This window comes from Strongylocentrotus purpuratus, unplaced genomic scaffold (assembly GCF_000002235.5).
Source record: "Strongylocentrotus purpuratus isolate Spur 01 unplaced genomic scaffold, Spur_5.0 spur5_scaffold_18, whole genome shotgun sequence".
In the NCBI taxonomy this organism is placed as follows: domain Eukaryota; kingdom Metazoa; phylum Echinodermata; class Echinoidea; order Camarodonta; family Strongylocentrotidae; genus Strongylocentrotus; species Strongylocentrotus purpuratus.
The window spans coordinates 33,244,898-33,268,519 of record NW_022145603.1 but is presented as its reverse complement, the minus strand read 5'-3'; the positions used below and the strand labels follow the sequence as shown (position 1 = coordinate 33,268,519).

The 23,622-nt window shown below is 38.2% G+C and overlaps 1 protein-coding gene across 3 annotated transcripts; it reads left to right on the top strand.

The window, feature by feature from the left end:
* The first annotated feature begins 1,410 nt into the window (after positions 1 to 1,410).
* LOC585060 (TNF receptor-associated factor 6-A) lies at positions 1,411 to 22,986 on the top strand. Of its 3 annotated transcripts, none has more exons than XM_784901.5 (7): positions 1,411 to 1,538; positions 3,494 to 4,011; positions 7,252 to 7,303; positions 16,987 to 17,085; positions 17,898 to 18,059; positions 19,577 to 19,726; positions 20,209 to 22,986. In XM_784901.5, exons 2-7 carry the CDS (start codon positions 3,557 to 3,559, stop codon positions 21,184 to 21,186), a joined length of 1,896 nt encoding a protein of 631 aa, XP_789994.4. In that variant the 5' UTR covers positions 1,411 to 1,538; positions 3,494 to 3,556; the 3' UTR covers positions 21,187 to 22,986. The 3 variants fall into 3 exon arrangements, with proteins under 3 accessions (XP_789994.4, XP_011671903.2, XP_011671902.2); XM_011673601.2 differs by having other exon boundaries at positions 1,413 to 1,542; XM_011673600.2 differs by lacking the exon at positions 1,411 to 1,538 and adding an exon at positions 2,092 to 2,420.
* The last annotated feature ends 636 nt before the right edge of the window (positions 22,987 to 23,622 follow it).

Below are 23,622 nucleotides of genomic sequence, written 5' to 3'. Positions count from 1 at the left end.
AGCAAAAACCACTGACCTCTACCTCCTGGACGGATCATCGCCCATTCCCATTCACTATACGTTACGTACTAAAAGGCTGTATTGTCTGACCGTTCATGAATATCAATGATTTTGCTAACGACTTTTTTGGGGTACAATTCCATAGGCTAACTAACAGGTATGGCTGCTGACTCTGACGACAGGGGGCGTTGTGAAATGAGACTAAACGGAGCTATATGCATAATTTCAAATTTGCCCCCCCCCCCCCCCTAGGAAATCCTGGATCCGCGCCTGGATCAGACACCCTTGACTAGGTCTCGATAGCGTAAACAAACTTGATTACCATGATTGGTAAGTCGCACATGTATTCTATGACCCTTTTCGGTATATAAAAGTTATAATGACTGCTTTAATATTCGAGGCATAGTTGTTTTTATAGATCTTAGGGGGGGGGGGGGGGCATGATGCCTCCCCCCAGCCGTATTAAAACCTCAAATAGCCCGACCTTTTTAGGGTTAAGAGAAATGCTATTCCTCATGCTCCCGCACCTCTTTTATCGTTGTTTAATTCTCTTTCATTTGTTTCCTTTCTCCTTTAACTCACACAAATTCTCTCTTTCACCCCTCTTTTCCATCTCTTTTTTTTGGGGGGGGGGGGGCTACACGCCTGGCAATAGGGACCCCATATCGTCCACAATGCAAAATTACGTTTCCCCGCCCCTTTCCCGGAGAAAACACCTTTTTATAATATAATCCCCCTTTCTTTCTTTTCCCTTCTTATTATTCTCCTTCCCCCCCTTTTCCCACATTCGTCTTTCCCCCTTTTTTCTTTTTCCAACTTTTCTCTCCTCTCTCTTCCCCTTTCTTCCTGCCCCCCTCCCTTTTCTCCTCTCCCCTTTTCTGTCCTCCCTCTTTTCTTCTTCTTTCTCTCTTCCCTTTTCTTTCTTTCCCCCTCCCCCCTTTAAACGGGGGGGGGGGGGCACGTGCCCCCTGTGCCCCCCTGAGTCCACCAATGAAAGACATTTTCAGTTTAAACCCCCGATTCAAATAACTCTATGGCCCCCAAATACTAGACTAGTAATTAGGGGCCATAACTCTTCAATTTATAAGGATGATATTTTTGCTTTGTTCTTCCCTTTTCTGTTTCTCTCTTTATTTTTTTAATATTTTTTTTCATTCTATTTACAAATAATACTGATTATTATTTTAGTTTTTATTCAACCGAGTCAAGTGTGCAGATTGTGCAGTCCTGCGCCCAATTTTATAATTTTTTAAATTTTACGATATAAAGATGAATGATCTTTATATTTAAAAAAAAACAAAAAAACGAATTTTTGTTCACTTTTCCTCAAGTTTCATCATGACTCGAAATGTAAACCAGTCGAGCGCGCACCGTACCGCCGAGTCGCGAATTAACGTGGAGCGCGCGAGTGTACGGTCGAGTGCTAGATAGAGAGTATGCAGTGCGTGGAAATGCAGTGTAAACTGTTTTAGATGTCTCTCGTTAGACCGAGTAGGCCAGGATGAGTACAAACTGTACTCAACGAAATTATCTTTAAGGTAAGTAAGTGAGAGAATCAGTTTCCTTCTGTCTCGTGCATTGGAATCCACTCAGTGAAGTGGCATTAAGATATTGGTGGTGGTATTTTTTATAAATTATGTTTGTCCACGTCGGCGCCAGTTATACAACAAATGTTGCTACAGCCTACAGTACAGGCTTTGCGCCACATCTGTCGGGGAGGTACGGCTCAGTTGTACGATATAGCTACACGGATGCATGTGAATTTCGGCGAATTGGAAGAGGAAGTTGAACGAATGATGTAAAATTCGCAAAAGCAGTCCCTAATATTTCTACGTTAATTGGGTTGGATTGATTAACGTGATTGATTCCACGGATAAATGTTACAATTTATGTGATACTTTCCTGCATATAGAAGTAAAATATAGGCTTTATAGGCCCTACAATTTCTGAAAATGCCTAGAGCTATAGTAAGTAGTCGTTGATCTACATGAGATGTACGTATGAAGCGAGCGCGCGCGCGCGTCCTTCAGAAAAGGGATTTCCCCTTATTTTCCCAATTCCCCATTTTGGGCAGCTCAGTGTGTATTGCAATTGATTTTGTTTATTCATTTAAACCCTGCTATCTCATAAACCTGAATTACCCTACCAGGGATCGCTGAGCAGAGCAGATCTGTTCAACAAACACAGGGCCTCTCGCAGTTGTTATGATCGGGTGGCTTTTACTTATTTATAGTCTACTGACTGACTATAGACAAATATATTAGCAGGACCAGGTCAGCCTGTTTTCCAGAAGGCTTAGCAAGTTGAATAGGACTCAAATAGGGATTATTTGTTGTTAATCTACATGCTACACTAAGGAGTGGACTGCTTGTGCATCATTGAAAAGCATACAAGGCACGATACGAGAAGCTTTTTAAAAGGTATTTGTATTAAATACAGTATTTCTGAAATATAATGGATTTATTGCAGGATACTCTAACTTTGCTCTTCTGGTAAAATTGATTCTTTTACTTGATTTTTGTTCTAAATTTTGTGTAACTGTGTTGATGCTATATTGTTCAAAACATTTTATAAAACCTCTTTTCTAGTTATGTATATTTATCGTACTACATGTTTTTTTTATAAGGATTCAGACTCATTTGCTTTGATTAAGGTTATGTTTTTTCTTCCTAAGATTAATAGGCCAATGTGTTTATTTGTCTTGTTTGTTTGTGTTTGTTTAATGTTATTATTCAATTTCTTTGTTTTGCAATGAAACAGAAGAAGCTGAGGAGTTCAAGACAATGAGGATATAACGATTGTAGCACAATGTGCCTCTGTAATATGTGGAAGAGAGATTTGAAATTAGATTTCTATTTTTGTTCTTGTTGAAATTGACCAAGTAGCATTTGTGTGCATGGATGAACTATCAAATTGTATGTTATAGTAAACCCCAACTTCTTCATTTTCAACGTAAAATGTTAATTAAATTTATGATTCAATTCAACTTAATATTGAATAACTACAGGCAGCCTTTTGCATGATTCCTTTTGAAAACTAACATGCATAAATGTATACAGACAAACCTGTCTACAGCGACCGCCCAAGGAAAACACATAAAGTGGTCTTTGTAGACTGGTGGTCTTTGTAGACAGGTTCCTTTAGTTCATGTTACAATGAGAAACCATTTTCAAGGGAAACAAAAAATGTGCTTGTTGTAGACAGGTGGTCTTTGTAGATAATATTCGGGGAAATTTTTATACAAGGCCACCATGGGCTTTTCCTTTGTTCTCCCATTCCATTTGAAATTATTTAACTGAACATTCTTTGTATGTTTATTTGAATTTGTGTTTTTTATGAAAATGAAATAAATAAATGAACTTGAACTTGACAGTTGGTCACTAAAGCAGGTTTGAATGTATATATAATTGCTTTGCTTCCAAAGGCAAATACAAAGCTCAGTTGAACAAAAGAGTAATTTTCTCTCTTCATTTTCCATGTCTACTCTTTTCAGAGGCTCCACCCACCTATAGGCTCCACCCACAATGTCCTTCCCAGTGAGAATGAAAAGGACATCATGAGTGGCCAATATCCATGTAATAGTGATCCCGGCCTGGACCCACGGTACGTAGGGCGTCCTCAGTCACCGAACGTTAATGAGCTACGAGGGATTCAACGTGGCTACAGCTCACCGACCGGGGGTCGTCATGACGTCCAACAACCGACGGGACCGCCCCCAATCCCGGAAGCTTACTACAGGAACTTTGGTCACATCCCGGCGACAATCCAAGGTCATGTCGGTATGACCTTTAACCCCGACGGTAACCAGTGTCAAGTGACTGGGCCGTTGCCTCTCTTAAGGAGCCCTAATAGGGGTGCGGAATCGCCCCTCCCTAGTGGGTATGACTATCATTTTGAACCCACTCTAGATCCAAAATATGAGTGTCCGATCTGTTTGATGTGTCTCAGGGACCCTGTTCAGACGGAGTGTGGACATCGCTTCTGCTCAGACTGTATCAAAAGGTGTCTCAGGTTTGTCATATTGGTTAATATTTTTTTCCTCTTCTTTTAACCCTTTCATGGAATTTTATTACACATATCTATAGCGTTCACAAGATAGCATACTGTAAACGCTCTTATTTTCGTGTGAATAATTTTTCGCGCTGAGCGACCCCAAAACATATTTGACGGTTCTTAATTTGTGTTGCACGCAATTCATCCTGTTCAAAACATGTGAGTTGTACAATCCGCGTTTGTCGATCTTAGTGCAAAATCCATGGAAATTACATGTAATATACTGCAAATATTTCTACTTTTACAGTATACATATCAAATATTGGTTATATATTGAAAGCTCTGTAGATAAATCCATTTAGGATTGTTAAGTATTTAACAAAGGAGACTTTTTATCAACTCAAAATTGCATCATTGTCTGCCCTTCTGCAGGGCTCCACTCTTACTTTCCTAGAAGGGGCTCTTGGGACCTGTTTCACAAAGCCTTTTTTAAGGAGACTATGACAAGAATCAGTGACAAATACATGCTATTACCAATTATAAGCAAGGATTTCACTAGCTTATAACAAAAACTGTCATTTGTCACTGATGACAAGTTTTGTGAAATGGGGTCAAGGATGAAATTTATAGAGTTAGTACATGCATACAGTACATACCCTTCATTACAATGCCGAAATTTTGGGGGTCCAGACTTTGTTTCATTGTCGTAAATATGAAGTGCATAATAAGATACCAGTGATGCCAATCGCTTTAGTTCATAAAAACACAGTTTCTGGAAACACATTGTTCGTTTTCTGCTAGACCACTGCAAGTATTTTTTGCTGGTACATGTCTATGTAGGCTACACAAGTAAATCATCCATCAGTACAAGCATGGTACGTGTGTGCACCTAAGATGTCCTTAGTAATCCACACTGTATCCTTTTCCCCTGTCTGTGAAATTTGGTAGGCAACCCCCCCCCCCCCCCCCCCCATTAAAAAAAAATCAGTAATGAGATATCTCAATTTTTCTCTGGAATATTCAGAGCTCACTCAAAATCATGCATTATTTTATGTTTATCCATGAGAATGCCCAGTGTGCTCTTGTTTGACAGGAAACTAGAGCACTAGATTGGCCAGGGGGGATTAGACCTCCCTGCAAGGTCACTGACAGGTGGTTATCTCATCAAATCAGCTCGCAAATAACAACAGGGAATCATGGGGGACCAACAGGCACCGATTAGGCATTATTAACTATATAGAGGGCGCAAGTAGCTATAACAAGTGCAGTGGGGCTTTAAAGGCTGGTATCTAGCAGAGATGATTTTCTGTGGATAATTATAACAGCTCACGTTCAAACAGAGACTAATATTATTCAGTAATGGACCGTTTACACTAGTCTGAAAGGAAATGAAAGCGTTGAATGATGGCATTTAGCAGCCCTTTAGGTAGCAAAGTAATGAGCTGGAACTCTATTTGAATTTAAGCTTCTGTATTTCCTCATTCCAAACTACATTTAGCATACATCAAAAAGCCTTGTGATGCCGGGGCAATTGATTGGCTTACTCTACATGTGCAGAATTGGAGTGCCCCTCCCCCCCCCCCCTTAAAGTGGGATGGACATGTCACCTTGCCTGTTTAAAACCAAGACCAGTTCTGGTCATGCGATTGCATTGTGAAAGAAACGTTATGGAATCGATCAGAAAAGGTTGATCATCTAGCATATAAGTATTGGTGTGTACTGCAAGGTACTGGAATCATCAAAATGATAAGAAATTTGGCCCAGTCTTGGTAAAGTTACAAGCACTGCACACAAAAAGATGTATATGGGACGACGTGACACGTGCGCGATATCTATCAGGTCCAAATTTACCAAGTATATCAATTAGTAGGCAAAATTTGTATCATCACGTATTATTCAAAACATATTCTTTCACATGATTGGTAATAAGAGCTTCCATTTCATTTTTTGAGAGGGCGGCGATTCCAAAACATTGATTAAGGATCCTAATAGCCTAATGCATTAACTTGTGAGGGTTCTTTGTGGAAATGTCTGAGATAATTACATGAAGTTTTGTTTCTGTTCTTTTCATGACAAACCATACTAATCGCTTAATGTTCTTTTGCTTTGTGCTTGAAGTTGTACAAGTACATTCAGGGAAATTTCCTTTTTTAATTTTCTAGCTCATCACAGATAATACATATGTACGAACAAAGTAATTTACTCTCGTATTGTGTTTGATATGGATTTGAAACGTTAACAATTCATTTCTTTTTAAGGTAATAGTTTCAGATGAAAAAAATTGTGCATCTGTCCAAACGCCGTGATTATTCACCATATTGGAATGAGAAGAATATGCTAATTGAATTTCAAAACATATATATTCCAAGAAAATCAATTTCTATACTATGAACAGTGTGTTGTTCCAACAATAGTCATTTTATTGTCTTTCATGACATTATCTCCTTACCCTGCTTTGAGTAAGCTAGCAACTGAAGGGAATTTCCCCAATCTTCTCCATCTCATGCTACATTGTGTACTACAAATACAGTAGCATTATTACCTTGTTAACTTCTTAAATCTGCAAGTAATATTCAAGTAACTTTGAAGGGAATTTCCCCATACTTCTCAAGTTCTCATGCTATACTGCAGCTCTTTAAGCTAGACGACTTGCTAAAGTTGCTATGATGCATTGAGAATGTTTGTTATCGCAAAATCAAATTAGAGGCACTGCGGACAGCCTGTCGATCAAAATATTAATTTGTTTACAAAATAAAGTTAGATCACAGCTGATAAAGCTTACCGTACAATATCTTTTTACAGTTACCAGAAACGAGCATATGTGTGTACATGTAATATGAGAACAGATGAAGATACATTGATAGAGGGGAAATGCTGGTTACAAAATAACCAAGAGATAGTAGACTGTTTAAAGAGATACGTACTTGCCAAATTATTTTGTGAAGTAAGTACATAGTGTATGTACATGTATGTGTATGAATAATATTATTGTTGTTTTCTTGATGTCATTGTTAGTATTAATATTATTATTATTATTATTGTATTATTATGATTATTTTGTTGGTTCTTTATTTAATTTCAAATAAAAAATAAAAAAATCAATCATTGTCGTCATCATCATCATCATCATCATCACTGCCATCATCATTCTCATAATCAGTATTGTCATTATACATAGCATTATGATTTATACGTACTTGTCAATCACTTTTGTTTATGATATATAGTTTGATATATATCTGTCTCTCTCTCCCATAGGAATGCTGGTTTACGCTGCCCAGTTGATAATGTATCTCTTACAGAGGCACAGGTGAGTATTACATTGTATATATAGCTGTCATAAAAAGGATGTTATGCAGAATTATTTGTCAGTATGTATACAGTCAAATATGCTTTTGATATCAAGTGAATTCTGCTTGCGATTGAAACTATTTATAATAATAGTAGTAATAGTGGGTTCTTGTATAGCGCTCCTGTCTGTCAGACTTGACACTCCTGGCTTGAGCATGGCTGCCATTACAGCGTTCCAGCATTTCAAGGAATTAATTCCTGCCAGGTACCTATCACCTGGGTTGAGTGTGGCAAATGTAGATCAATGTCTTGCCAAAGGACATATAAGTGCCACGGCAGGAATGAAAATGCGGACCTTGTGATCGACAGTCCGGTCTACCACGACTGTTGGACGATAGGAAGCTGTATTTTAATGTACATGTATATTAAAAATCTAAAAAATGGGAGATTCTTTATTTCTCATCTTTTATCTTTCTCCCTTAGACAGAAATCAACATTCATTTGGAATTAAGGGTTTTTGATTTTCTAAATGCCAAGACAAAAAGGGTGTAATCTAGCCTGCATTTTTCAGGGCATATGTCAAATACCTGATTGCATTTTTTTTTAAAGATGTGGATTTATCGACAAATACATGGTAACCATAACATCCAAATGTTTTAAAGGAACATATGCTTTGCTGAAAGCATGACATAAATGAGCTCACTTGTATTAGACTTTTTCATTCATGTTACTGTACAGTGGAACCTTGTTATAAAGAGCCCTGATTTATAATGAGGTTATAAGAAGGTGGTTTTGCTGGTCCCAGCTCTTTATATTCTTTTGTTTTTTTACCCTGATATAACAAGGTAATTTCCTTGGTCCCAAGGACCTCGTTTTAACTAGGTTCCACTGTACAGATAAATCTGACTATCAATATCAGAAATATATTATTTTGTTATAAATATAAGAGAGGATCAGTGATAGACTTTGTGAGTTCAACCAAAGTTCAATAATTAATGAAAAAGGGAACAAATTTCCCCTTTCTTCACACATTTAGTGACAAGTGACCTTATGTCAATAGCTTCAAGAATTTGAGGTGACATTTCTTTCTGATATGAATAAGATATCCTTCAACAAAATGGGGGAAACCCCCATGTGTAAAGACCATGTTGAGTCCATGCGAGTTGTCTTGACTACGCAACTTTTCACTCTTCCATTTCCTAATTAAGGCATTCAAAGTTGGTGCATGCTTCATTTGTTAACGCTTTATGACAAGCTTTCAGTATGAACATGACAGACAAAGGAAGCGGACAAAATATACGGTTCCTCATTCTACCCTCAAAAATTGCTGTGGTAGACAAAGGAACATCCCTTCACTGCTATTATGTAAAAATAAGTAGCACAGGTGAATATGCATGTGACACCTGTTCTACACATTACTTGTAATAGCAGTGAAGGGATGTTCCTTTGTCTACCACAGCAATTGTTGAGGGTAGAATGAGGAACTGTATATTTTGTTCTCTTTCTTTGTCCGTCATGTTCATAGTGATTGGCAAGCTTTCATATTCAGATGTGATTACCTGGTACTGATTGTGCTGAATGCAAAGTGCATATAATCATAATGTTGTGAGGTCAAACTAACTACAATGTTAAAGCATACCAATCACCCCCAAAAAAATTGTGATTTAAAAAAAAAAAAAAAATTTAATGTACGGCTAGAATGTATGAAATCAACTTAAAAAACTTTAACAGGCATTCTGTAGGCCAGCTGATAAGGAGTAAGACAAAAATATAGAATAACTTAAAACTTTGAGCATGGAACCCATGTCGGACTTCGGTTCTGTGCAGCCCCCCCCCCCCCCCTCTCTCTCTCTCTCTCTCTCTCTCTCTTAAAGGGGAAGTCCACCCTGAAATTAAGTTAGTTTTAATAGGAGTAGAAAAATGAGAGAAACAAGTCAGTGAAAGTTTGAGCAAATTCCGATTATAAATAAGGAAGTTAGGATTTTTGAAGTTGTGATCAATCAAGCACAAATTGGCAACTCTATGACGTATCATGCGAGCTCAACTTCCATTTGCTCAGTACTAAAAAAATCTAAAATTTTCATTTTCCCTCAAGAAAAATTTCAACCATACATGCACCCTAAATATAATAATTGCAAATATGTTTCTATACTCCCCCTGCAAGGAACAAATATATATATTCCATCATCAATAACGAAGAAAACATGATTTTATGGAATATTATGCACAAAGCAAATGAAGGAGAGCTCGTATAATAAGTCACAGAGTTGCCAATTTGTATTAGATTGATCACAACTTCAATAATTCATAACTTTCTTATTTTCATTCAGAATTTGCTCAAACTTTCACTCACCTGATTTTCTTATTATTCTGCCTCTATCGAAACAAACTTATTTTGGGGGTGGACTTTCCCTTTATTGCTTTCAAATTCTGGAAATGCTTCTCACCCTTTAATCTGTTATTAATGTTGATAATCATGCAATGTCTTATTTAACTCTAAGTTCTGCTTGTCTGTGTACATTGTATATTTATCACTTACTTATTTAGATTATTACGGTTCTTTTGTAAAATACCATGTAAAATTTCAATTTATCTTAATTTGGACGAGCCTTTATTGAAATTCTAGTTATCGCCTTATCGCTATCATTCAGGTTCTGACCAGGATATAACACTTAACAATAATTTTAACAATAGTAACATTCTACATGCGCCGACTTTATGACCATTCAATGAATATCATTCTTTCTTTGACCTTCAATTGACTTTCAATGTATTCTGTGATGGTGAAAAGTCAAAGGGAAAACAAACAACAACAAAAAAAAAAAAAAAAAAAAAATTGGGGGGGGGGGGATGCTCGAATGTTCAAGATAACAAATAAATGACATGTGCCAAACAATTTTGATAGGAAATGTATAGGGGATGAGTAATGAGCATAGAAAGATAAGGAAACCAAGGTACATGACACCATTTGCTAAACACAGGTCACTACCGGTATGTGCAAATGAAGGTTGTGGCTTTTAGTGAAGATGATTTCCAGCAAGTTCGTGTGAGGTTGTTTTTATTTTACTAGTTTGAACAACCAATCTACTGCAGGATAAACAATCCAGAATGAATTATAGCCATGTTCTCTCGACATTCCCGGATGCCCATACCAGAGCTCAAGAATAGCTTGTATCGAAAGAGGAAAATGAAAGTATGTCACACTACACAGATACCCCTGACCTACTTAAGATATGTTTGCCCTTTTTGAGAACTTTCAACGCTACTTGTAAACTGATCATCAGTTTCCTTGTAGAGAACCTTGAGGAGCCAAGAAGACCTTGATCAACTCTGTTTGTGCTCTTTAAGTTCATGTCCTGTTCGACTGAGCTAGTATGCCAGTATTGATAAGCGATCAGATTGTTAAGAATAGGGGGATTCCCTAAACCTACCGTGTTGTAATTCAGTAAGTGCAAGCTGCCACTATGAGATTTCAGTGTTGTTTTGGATGAGTGCATCTGTGTATCCTCTTTTTCAATTAATATTACTACTACTGTATAGACAAAATACACATACATGTATGCTGTACTGCAATAGAGTATACTGTAGTTGAGTTCTAATGCTTTTGATGGGGCTAACATGTACATTGTATCTTTGGCCATATGAAAGAAGTGGTCCCTGTTCGTTGGCATTTTTACAGGATCAGTGAAGATAGTTTTTCATTACTCAATATAAAGCTTGTGTAATACAGACCTAGTATTTATAACTTTTGGTTCATTTGAGAACATTTCGGATTAATGGTTTGCACTAGTATGCATCATGAATATAATGGCCCGTATTCTGAAGTCGTGTCTAACTTAGCCACGTCTAAAGTTAAACAACTGTTTAGTTAGACACGACTTAGACAGGACTTAGACGCGAGGTCGTGTCTAACTCCTGTCTAACTAAATTTCGTATTCTGAAGTCGTGTCTAAGTCTTGTCTAACTAAACAACTGTTTAAGTCCTGTCTAAGTGGTGTTTAACTAAACAACTGTTTAAGTTCTGCGCAAGTCGTGTTTAACTTTTAGTCACGACTTCTGCGCACGCCCAGTAGGCGTTAATTCTGACGTAAGACCCAATGCGCATGCGTGCGCGCACCGGATAAATAAATTAACGCGCACAGCTAGCTGTGCGCGTGCTTGTACCATGGTGATATGATCGTGATGTAATGACTAGACTGCATGTACTTTGTGTAGTACGTACGTAGTACACGTACTGGTACTGTACACTGAGATTGACAAACACACTACTTATCGGTGCCTCAGTGCTCGGAAGAACCAGAAAAGAAACTTCTCCAACAGAATGGTTAGTTTATTATAGATTATGGAATTTCCAAGATGTCACCAGTAGATAAGAATAGTTAATATTATCGAGAAAAAAAATTAGGCTACACGAGAAAAAATCCTGCAAAACGTATTTGAAATTTTAGAGAATGCACGTACCATCGTTCTCCCCCGCAAGTAGAGTGTACCGTTGACGTTGAAAAGCAGCAGAATCGCGCCCTTAAACAGGACTTAAACAACCCCTCGCAGTTGTCTAAAGTTAAACAGGACTTAGACAGGACTTCTTGTTTAACTTTATTTAAACATGACTTCAGAATACCAAAAAAGTTAGACACGACTTCGTGTCTAAAGTTAGACGGGACTTAGACAGGACTTAGACAACTGTTTAGTTAAACAGGGGTTAGACACGACTTCAGAATACGGGCCAAAGTGTGTAACTTTCTTTCGGAGCTCACTTAAAGATAAAGTTGAATTCTGGTCATGTGATTGCATTGTGAAAGAAAAGGTGTGGAATGGATCAGAAAAAGTTGATCATGTAGCATGTACATGTACATGTTAAAGTATTTGGGTGAATATGGGACTACACAAATGGTGTCTGACCTACTTACTTAGGTTCATTATCTTTCTATGCTCATTACTCAGCCAGTATACATTTTCTACCAAAATTGTTTGGCGAATGACATATTTATTTGTAATCTTGAACATTTAGTGTAAGTTTTGTTTGATTCTGTGAGAATTCATTTACTTTTTTTTTTACCAGAACTCAAGTTTATCTTTAAAGCTCTCCAATTCCAGGGCTGTATCGCCTATTACACAAACAATACATTATTATTATTAATTGATTTCCTGTTGGAGTCCGTACCCTGTGGAACATGTTTAGAAAGTCAGGGGAATTCCCATCCATTGAAGCAGCTGATAATATGAGAGAGAGAGAGAGAGAGAGAGAGAGGGGGGGGGGGCAAGAGAGAGAGAGAGAGAGAGAGACAGAGAGAGAAGGAGAGACAGAAAGAGACCTAAAAACATAGAGGGAGAGAAAGAGAGAGAGAGAGAGAGAGAGAGAGAGGAGAGATGGAGAGAGAGAGAGAGAGACAGACAGACAGAGAGCAACAGAGAGAGAGAGAGAGACAGACAGACAGACAGAGAGAGAAAAAGAGAGAGAAGGAGAGACAGAAAGAGAGCTACATACAGTCATACATGCATGTACATGTAGGTCTACATTGTACGTTCATTATTTTGTCCTTCTTTATTTCTATAACATGAACAATAATGCAAAGCAACTTTGTTTATTGAATACTGTATCTTAATTGTAGAAAAGACAAATATCTACATTTTCAGAGGAATTTTTTTTTTTTTGCTCTTCTGTGCAGCCTCTATCAGCCTATCCTCATGCATGAAGGCACCAGTGCATGGATGTGAAATCTACTCTTTTTTTAAGGGAGAGGGAGAGTCACAGTTATATCTTGCCCTTCAAAACTGTTTTTGTTTAAGAAACTCTACGGATTGATCCATTAGAAGTTTTATTACGGAAATGAAACTGCGTTGATAATTACTCATCGTTTGACTGACAAATACTTCGTGGAATTTTATGATGCCATAAAAAGCTTAGATGACATGTTGATTATCTGTTTGGAGCCAGAAGGGCATTAGGTCTGTGTGGAAGAAAAACAACATTTGTACATGTAGTAGTTATATGTGAAGGAATCCAGGAAACATCTTTATACACTGTACATGTACTACAGAAACATGTCATTGAATACAGATATAGCCAAACCAAATCTCACTAAGAAGTTAGTGTAGAATAAAGTTACTCTGCCATTTAAGGTATTACAAAGTTTTGGGAAATTTTGAAAAATGGGTGGATAGTGATTCTTTACAATTTTGATATATTTGAATGCCCCTGTAGATGAATTAAAAACACCAGAAATTTTAGCCCCTAAAACGTTTCTGCTTTCGAGAAAAATCGAATATAAAGATTTACCGGTGCTCCCGATAAATTTTGATAAATTTTAAATAGCTCCTACGGCCGTATACAATGGTAGCTGCGACCATGAAAATCTCAGAGTATGTAGTTGTGGTATATAATTTCCGAACGAGAATAGCTTATCGGTCGATTTTAGTCAACAAACATTGTTTTATAACTTAATTAATATCTTGACCTTGAGAGGGAGCTATTCAACTTAAAGTGTTTATTATTGAAAATTTCATAACTTTAGAGTCGATTTCGACCGCGACAACGATCACTGAATATTGTAGGATATGCTTCCAATATGTTCATTTGAACCAAATTCATGACCCAATACCAAAACTTTGTATTACCTTTAAGTTTGGTTTTATTTGGTCAATGGTAAAAGATCATGACTTACGTTGTGATAGTGTGGTTTAATGCATGGTCAGTCGCTTGTATACATATAGTAAATCTTACCTTTGAAGTTGTAATTAGGAGTACCCGTAGCATATTATTATTTGTTATATCCTAAGAGTCATGTAGAAACAAACTTGTTGGCATTAGGTAGAATATGGTTGAATGTTGTTCAAAAGATTAATGCTTGTCATCGACTTTATCCATAGTTATTTTGCCACACTAATAACAATCCTCAGCATATCCCTGGACAACATTATGATGAATCTAACCCTAACACTAGAATTATTGCACCATAACTTAACCTAAAGCTGTCATCAAAATGTAAGCCCTTTAATTGTACAAAGCCTGAAATAAGGAAATGCTGGATCTCCATATATATATATATGTCATACCAATAGAAAGGTCAGAATACCTACATACCATTTCATTGGAATGCTATTATGTACTTTATTTCAAAAATAATTCCTCTTTTTACTCATATATTCTCTTCGTAGATATTAGGCAAATAAGAAAATAAAACAACAAATGAATTTAGGACCGTGTGGTTGCATGCGGCGTTCAGTTGCATGTATGGTTTCATTGAGAAGGGATTTTCCCACATTTTGTAAACAGAATTCCCCAGGTGGAATTCGTGTTTGGCCAAGTAAGTGTTAGTTTTGTTGTTATGAAAGCGATAACAGTACAGCAAAATAGTTTACCGTCATGTAGTTTGACATTTTGAAATGCCACAAGTCAATGTTTCAAGTTTCATAAGTACAAAAATAAGGCAAGATTATTTGTTTATTGACAAAGAGGTTTTTCCCCATGTGTGTTTGCCTGATTGTGATTGTTTATTTTAGTGATATTTCCTTAATAGCGTCCGGTAATTGGGACCTCCCCCCAAAAAAAAAACAAACAAAAACAAACAAAAACAAAACAAAAAACAATAAAAAAAATAAAAATAAATAAATAAATAAATAAAAATAAATAACAAATAATAATTTTAAAAAAGGCAACATGCATGTCCTTTAAAGGCAGGCTTTACTACTTCAGCTAGAAGGGATGAGACCACGCAGCGAGCCAGCGAGGTCACTGTGACAGGTGGCTATCTCATTAACTCAGCTCTCATTTAACATAAGAAAAAGAGAATCATGGGGGACCAACAGGCACCAATTGGGGAAGTTTTCTATATAGAGGGAGCAAGTAGCTACAAGTAGGACAGTGTGCCTTTAAAGGCTTGTTCAGATATGACTCTGCAAACCATGGTATTTTTGAATGATGTCGTTAAGTGTAACACACCGTCACATTTCTGTATGTGGGTAAATATGCTCAAGAAACCTTTGTTTGCATACACTTACCATTCACATTCAAATGTAAAGAAACTGTGGTGGCTTTTTGCGGTGGTTTGTATTTAAACAAGCCTTGAGGGTGCAAAGAGGGAAAAAGGGAAATAGGGCAAAGGCTCTAAGAGGGCAAGATATTAGCAACATTTAGAGCAAATTACAGCCTCTGTGCATGTTCCCACATCTTGCCAGTCCAGTATAATCTGTCTGCATTCTGTAGTAAGAGATGCTTCTATCATGTTCATAGTTGGGCCGCCCACAGGCTAGTACTGCTGACTCAGTTTGCATCCACATTCATGTCGCCTTTCATGCTTAAAGCCTGTCTGCACTAGTTTGGCCAGGAGTGATTAGACCTTCCTGCAGGGTCACTGACAGGTGGTTATCTCATCAAATCAACTCTCAATTAACATTAAGAAAGAGATCGTGGGGGACCAACGGACACCGCTTAGCCATTGTTTGCTATATAGGCTATAGAGGGTGCAAGTAGCTACAAGTAGTGCAGTCCCGCTTTAAGGCTCTCTTGAGTTCATGCCTTTAACCCCCCCCCCCCCCTCCCCACCCCTCCATCCTATCGAAAAACATCCAGTACATCCATGAGGAGATATTTTTTGTGCATAGAGTTATTAGAGTATTTTAAAGGCACTTCTGGAAGAAAGTTGAGATATTGAGACAGGATGTATCATGCATATTGCAAAAGGGATGTTGATACTGTTTTATTCTTAATAATAATAGTAATACTAATGATGTCTTCTATAGCACCATTATCTGCCATCTTGGCGCTCTTGGTCCTGGCTCCAAAATATAGTATATAATCAGTTAAACTCTGTAGGTATACACCTCTCATCATATGTAGTTAATACAATATTTTAAGAAGTAATTTGCAGTGTTCATTCAATAATCATTTGACATGTACATCAGAAAGGCTAGTTCTTCAAATTGCAGAGATGTGTCTTGAGCAATTTCTTTGAGGATTCTTTGAAGAGAGCTGCTAGGTCAAAGCACGGAAGATCGTTCCAGACCTTTGTGGCAGCCACTAGGAATGAACACGGATGACCATTCCAGACCTTTGTGGCAGCCACTAGGAATGAACATGGATGACCATTCCAGACCTTTGTGGCAGCCACTAGGAATGAACATGGATGACCATTCCAGACCTTTGTGGCAGCCACTAGGAATGAACACGGAATATCATTCCAGACCTTTGTGGCAGCCACTAGGAATGAACATGGATGACCATTCCAGACCTTTGTGGCAGCCACTAGGAATGAACATGGATGACCATTCCAGACCTTTGTGGCAGCCACTAGGAATGAACATGGATGACCATTCCAGACCTTTGTGGCAGCCAATAGGAATGAATGCCTGATGACCATTCCAGACCTTTGTGGCAGACACTAGGAATGAACGCTAATGAACTTACTGAGAAGAGATGTACATGTGGAGGCGCGATAGCTCAGTCGGTAGAGCAGTGGTCTTGTAATCCGTTGACCCGGGTTTAAAACCAAGGCGATGCGCTAGTGCCCTTTGGTAAGGCATTAATCCTCACTACCAGGTCCCTCGGAGAGGACCTTAAGCCGTCGGCCGTCTGGTTGCTTAATACTTACAAGCATTTATGCTTCCTTAGCAGTCAGGTAAAATAACCATCACATCCAAGTACCGGTATGTACATTGTAAAACTCAACTTTTTAATTGATCTGTTTTTTTGTTTTTATATAGATGTTTCCAGATGTGTGTGTAAGAAGAGAGATCCTAGACCTTCAGGCAAGGTGCCCATATCAGGACTGTCCAGATCTTCTAGAGCTCAGGGATATTGAGGTAAGACCTGTATAATATAATATAATAATAATGTTTTATTTACCCAGGGTAGCCACTTCAGTTATGAAACTGCTCTTCCAGCGGGCCCTGCATAACATAATATGTTATTACTACCCTTCTCCAATCTAATATGCTGAGCGCCTAGCTAGAAGGCAGAAGGTCCCATTGTTATAAGTCTTTGGTATGATTCGGCCGGGGTTCGAACCCACGACCTCCCGTTCATGAGGGGTTGCTCTAACCACTGAGCCACTATGCACCATAATGTATTGTACAGCTCCGTTAAAAACGATTTTGTTGTTTTTACGCAGTTAACTTTTTATCAGACATTATACACATCTGCACTGCACCTCAAACGTACGACAATACACCTGATGGCCTGTACTGCAACTAAAGAACAAGAAGAAGACTTACAGTATCTCCAGTGGCCTGGCTGGGGAGGGGGGGGGGGGCATGGGAGCCTCTACCCCCCCCCTCCCATACCACCTGAATGGTTGTCCCTCTCTCAACAGGAGATACATATTTTGTCAATGTGAAATATTGTTCCAGAAAAAAAAAAGGCTGATATAGGCAACCGCCAAAGTGAAACACAAAAAGTGGTCTTTGTAGACAGGTTCCTTTAGTACATGTTTCAATTAGAAACCATTTTCAAGGGAAGCAAAAAATGTGATTTTGTAGACAGGTGGTCACTAAAGCAGGTTTGACTGTACCAATATTTAGTTTGTCTGCGTTTTATATACAATGTAGTTTGAATTTACCTTAAATATATTTATGAAACTCATAAGATAGTCCATTTTTGTTTTCCTGATTTTCAGAGCCACAAGGAAAGTTGTAGCTATAGAACAGAGCCATGCCCTAACCAATGCGGTGCTTCAATGAGAAGAAGATCCATTGATCGGCATGTAGAGAAGGAGTGTCCTAGGAGACTGATTGAATGCACATACTGCAGGGGTCCTCTGTGCTTCAATCAAAAGGAGGTAAATTACAGCGTGTCCACACACAAAACAATTTATCCCGAAACTCTATAACGAAACGTTGTATAAAGAATCATCATATAAATTTCAGGGTGTCCACACACAAGAAACGTTGTATAAAGAATCATCGTATAAATTCCAGGATGTCCACACACAGAAGAAAGTAATCATGAAACTCTACAGCGAAATGTCCTATAGGTGCGCAGTTTGCTACTGCGATCATGAAATGGAAGCGGAAATGAGAGGTCAGGTCTCCTTTCGCTCGAGGTCACGTTAAGCCCCGCACAGTTATACCGTTCTAGTTCGACTAGTTATACTAGTTACGTCCACACCAAACACACTCTGTGATTTAATAGGCGTGATTAGGCGTGATTCTTTATACGTCGTATAACGAAAAGCATGTTTGGGCATCGTTTTCGTTATACGACGTTTCGTTATACGACGTATCATTTGTAAGCGTCCACACACACAATTTCATCATATAACATCATATATCATATGTGTGTGGACACGGGGTTAGAGGTTAACATTAAATGGAGACCCTTTGTAGCGGAGAGCCATCACTTCTGCACATTAAAGCGGGACTGCACTACTTGCGCCCTCTATACAGCCAACAATGCCTAAGCAGTACCCGTTGATCCCCAATGGTCCCCTTTTGGTTATTTTAATAGAGAGCTGATTTGATGAGATAACCACCTGCCAGTGACCACCCAGGGAGGTCTTATCCCTCCTGGCCAAACTAATGCAGATAGGCTTTAAGCCTGTCTGTACTAGTTTGGCCAAGAGGATTAGAGCTCCAGCTTGGTCACTGGCAGGTGGTTATCTCATCGACTCAGCTCTCAATTAATATAAGAAAAAGAAAATCATGGGGGACCAACAGGCACCGCGTAGTCTGTGTTTTTTATATAGAGGGAGCAAGTAGCTACAAGTAGTGCAGTGGTGCTTTAAAAACCCACTGCTCTATTTCTGTAAGAGTAGGGGAAAACCCTGGTGTAGTGGTCAACCTGCAGAACCCATATCAGTTATACCAGGAGGAGAGACCGGAGGGTCATAGTGATAATAATATAATAATGATAATAATAATAATGATCATGACAATTATAGTACAGAAACAAATTATCCTATCATTTTCATTTAGGAGGCCCTCTTGGCAGGTACCATAGACAGGTCGTTTAGATACCCAGATTTATTTTATATTCAATAATTGTTTTAGGCAAAGTAAAGCTTTTTCTCTTGTTGAAATTTTGAAAAGGTCTGTAAAATGTCAACTTAATAAAAAATACCAACAGTCCTTTTCAGGACTATAAACCCTCAAGAAAGATTACTGAGAGTCCTTTTCAGGTCTCCTCAATCTTCCCTCTTTCTCACATGGTGCATCCGCAAGCCTACTGTATATTAATAATAATAATAATAATAATTAAAAGACAGTGCTTATAAAGCGTTTACCACAGAAGTCTCTATAAAGCGCTACTTAGTCGCAGCTGAAGGGTTAATGTTTACTTTCTTCTCATGCTCAACAGAGACATCATGCGGAGTGTCCGAAGCGTCCAATCAGCTGTGAGTATTGTCATAAGGAGGTGTTATCTGATCATCTACACATTCATCATCAGCATGATTGCACTGAGATACCAGTACCTTGCCAGTTTGCTTCATTCGGCTGCTCAGAGAGGGTAAGATGGTATGGTTGGGATGGAGATACCACTTGTTTAGAGGGGGTAAAAGGGGTGGCTGAGGGGGGCAATCAAGTGCAAATGGGTGTGATCAGGTGCATTAGAGGTGCATTTGGGGTGTATAAAGGGATGCAATCGGGTGCAAGAAGGGGTTTAATAGACTGGGGTGTAAATAGGAGGCTTTGGGGTAATATGGGTGCAATTAGATGCACGAGGGATATTATCAGGTGCCTGTTGGATATTACGGGTACAATTAGGTGTAAAAGGGTAAGTGTAATAACGATGCAAAGGGATAAATAAAATAATAATAATGGGTTCTTGTATAGTGCTCATCAAACAGTTTTTTTTTTAATGGTCACAGCAGGTATTTTGAAACTTTTAGCATGATAATATTTTTTTCTTAAAAAGACAACTCTATTATCAAAGCCATTTCAGAAACTGTGTTAATATTGTGGTCCTTCGGTTCTTTCCTTTAATTGCAGTTACCTAAAGAACGCATGGCAATACACGTTTCTCAATCTATGGAAGCCCACCTGCAGCTCATGGCTATTCATTTTCAGAACCAACAAACTCAGCTTCCACGAACAACCAGCTACCCTGGAACTAGCTGGAGAATGGGCGCAACGTATGACAGTCAGATGAGTGAATTTGCCACAGCTGCAGGGGGTAAGATCACGGATGTTCATGAACATGGAGCTAGGAAGCTAGACCCTGAACAGCTTGTGAGGACACAGATAGGTCCATCTAATTACGTGACGTCTCCTTCTGTGATGCCCAGCTTTGGATCGGGAGCCTTTGATCCGATGGATCAGTTCAGGGCCTTGAGGATCACGGTCAAAGATCTCCAAGAGAAAGAAGTGTGGATGAGACAGAAGGTGATAGAGCTCGAGAGCAAGGCAGCGCGTAAAGATTCAGAGATAGCCACTCTTAGAAACGAGGTTCATAGCCTGCAGGAAGAGACTAAAGATCTACGTGAGCATGTCGCCAATGGGATCTTCGTCTGGCGGTTGCGTAAGTACTCAGAGCTACGGGTGTCGGCGGAACGAGGAGAAGCGATGGTCAGACATAGTGAAGGGTTCTACACAGGCTCTTGTGGATACCGCTTGTGTGTCAGGGTCAATATAAACAAATCAGAGACACGGAAAGTTCTGTATATTTCCCTCTTTGTGCACTTCATGCAAGGGAAGTATGATAGCTCCCTGGAATGGCCTTTTAGGGGGTCAATAACTCTGTCCTTGGTTGACCAGAACATTGACCCGGAGTTGAAACAGAAGAACATCACCGAAAGGTTGGTAGCGAAGAGTAACCTGGACGCTTTCAAAAAACCCAAAACGGCTCGCAATCATAAAGGATTCGGCTACATGGAGTTTGCTTCGATCGAATCCCTGGAAAAGGAAGGATTGTTCATCAAAGACAATACCATCTTAATCAAAGTGGAGGTCCACCCACAGTCTAATTAGTTTAGAAAGCATCACAGTTTCATTTTTGAATCCCCTTTCACATATGACGCAGTATGAACCACTGTGGCAAAATGAAAGGCCATGAGCGCAGCACACGTCACCACTCGGTACACCAGTATCGTTAGCTGCTTCCAAAAAGGCAATACAAGCTATGTATTGTCAATGGCAGTAGTTGCCTTCTTGGGAGCAGCCAAACAGAGTACTTGTTGGGGCTTTTGTCACGTGCATCAGTTTGTCTCTCTTCACCTCTGCTTGCAGTGCATTTAAAAGTAAATAATTTTGCCACAGTGTTTTCTTGAAAGTGGTTTAGTGCATCATATGTAAGCAGGGCCCCATTTCACGAAACTTGTCATCAGTGACAAATGACAGTTTTTGTTATAAGCTATTGAAATCCTTGCTTCTGATTGGTTATCAGCAGATTTGTCACTGTTTTTTGTCATTTGTCATTGAAAAAAAAGGCTTTGTGAAACGGGTCCCAAGTTTCTTTGATTGTTCAGAGCCAGGAGGGCATTAACTCTGTATTAAAGAATATGAGTTAACCCCCTTCTGGTGCCACACAGAGGATGATTTGTATGCATTTCAATAGTTTAATTATATCTTTGTATTGACGCCCATCATGTAATGATCAAGTCTAATCATATTTTATTCCATGCTTGATACAAATAGAATTGATATTTTATACCGGTACCAAATAATTCAACCTATTAATATAAAATGAAATTTGTTTGCTGTATGGTACATGTAGACATAGTACCTTCATAGATGGTTCTGTCAAATAATTCCATTTATTTTGTTAATATGTTTATTTGTCTATTTAATGATATTTAAACCATGGCATTCATAAGCAGTACTGGTTAGGTTTAAGTCATTACAGACTTTTCAAACCCCAAAAACACACATGATACAGGTTTGATATATCAAATCTATCCATCTATCTATCTATCTATCTATCTATCAAGGTATATTCTCCCAGTTCGGAGGTTGATTGCAACATGTTTCCACCCATCTCTGTTTTCTGCCATCCTAGTACATGCTTGCAGTGTCATTCCACTCCATGTCTTAATGTCTCCCCTAGTTGGTTCCTTGTTTCCCTCTTGGTCTGCTATCTTCTACTTTTCCGTCCAATAAATCTTTCAAGAAACTGATTTCTTTTTATGTAGCCAAAGTATTCTGCCTTTAATAACATAATCTTTAAAACAGTTTGGTCTCAAATAAGCTGTTCACTCATACATGTAGGTCCGGAGCATATAAGTTTATATTTTATTTACATAACCATTATAACGTTAATTGTGAATATTTAGACAAATTTCTGTAATGGTTTTGATTAAATTAATCCTGTAAACTAATTGTACATTTACTAAATTGCAATAACATGTAAAAAGGGCTATCATGTTCATGATTTAACAATATAGATTTAAGTAATAAAAAAGAGTATTAATCTGTATTATAAATGATGCAATGAGCAGATCTCTTCGATGGGCCAGGCATTGATGGAGCTGTGGAACCATGGAAGTGAAATTAGTTTTATGAGGTGGATGAAATGGGAATTAAAGGTGTAGACCAGTTTTAGAAACGCCCCCCTCTCAAAATATAAAATGGAAGCTCTTATTACCAATCATGTGAAAGAATATGTTTTGACTAATACGTGATGATACAAATTTTGCCGGAAAACCGCCTACTAATTGATATATTTGGTAAATCATATATCTATCAGGACCGAATAGATATCGTGCACGTGTCGCGTAGTCCCATATGAATTATACATCTTTCTGTGTACAGTGCTTGTAACTTTACCAAGACTGGGCCAAATTTCTTATCATTTTGATGATTCCAGAACCTTGCAGTACACACCAATACTTATATGCTAGATGATCTACCTTTACTGATCGATTCCACATCGTTTCTTTTACAATGAAATGGCGTGACCAGAAGTGGTCTTTACCTTTAACAAGGCCACTGATTTAGGAGGGTGTGTGTGTGTGTGGGAGGGGAGGGGCGTCCTATCATCATCTTTTTGCATTCCTTTCTCCCTCTTCCCCTCTCATTAACATGATTTGATTAAAGGATTAGAGAGCTGGAAATGTAATGATTTACAAAGTTAGCTATGAGTGGATTGTATCATTGTTAATTTCTAAACAAAGTTAGTCAATGGATGATTGAGGCACTCTTTTTAAAATTTTTTGAAGTAAGTCTGGGCATTTCTTTGTTTTTATATTGCAGAATACTAGGTAAAGGGAATAGTATATTTTTTGTAAAGTTTGTTTGAAATGATAATTATGTGTAACATATATTAATTATTAACTCATTTAAAATTCCTATTGAACCTTTTGACATTCATATTTTAAATCAGTTTAAATTGTTAACAGTAATAATAATATATTGCTTTCATATAGCGCTTAATGCACTTTACAAATATATTATTCAACTCAATAATAT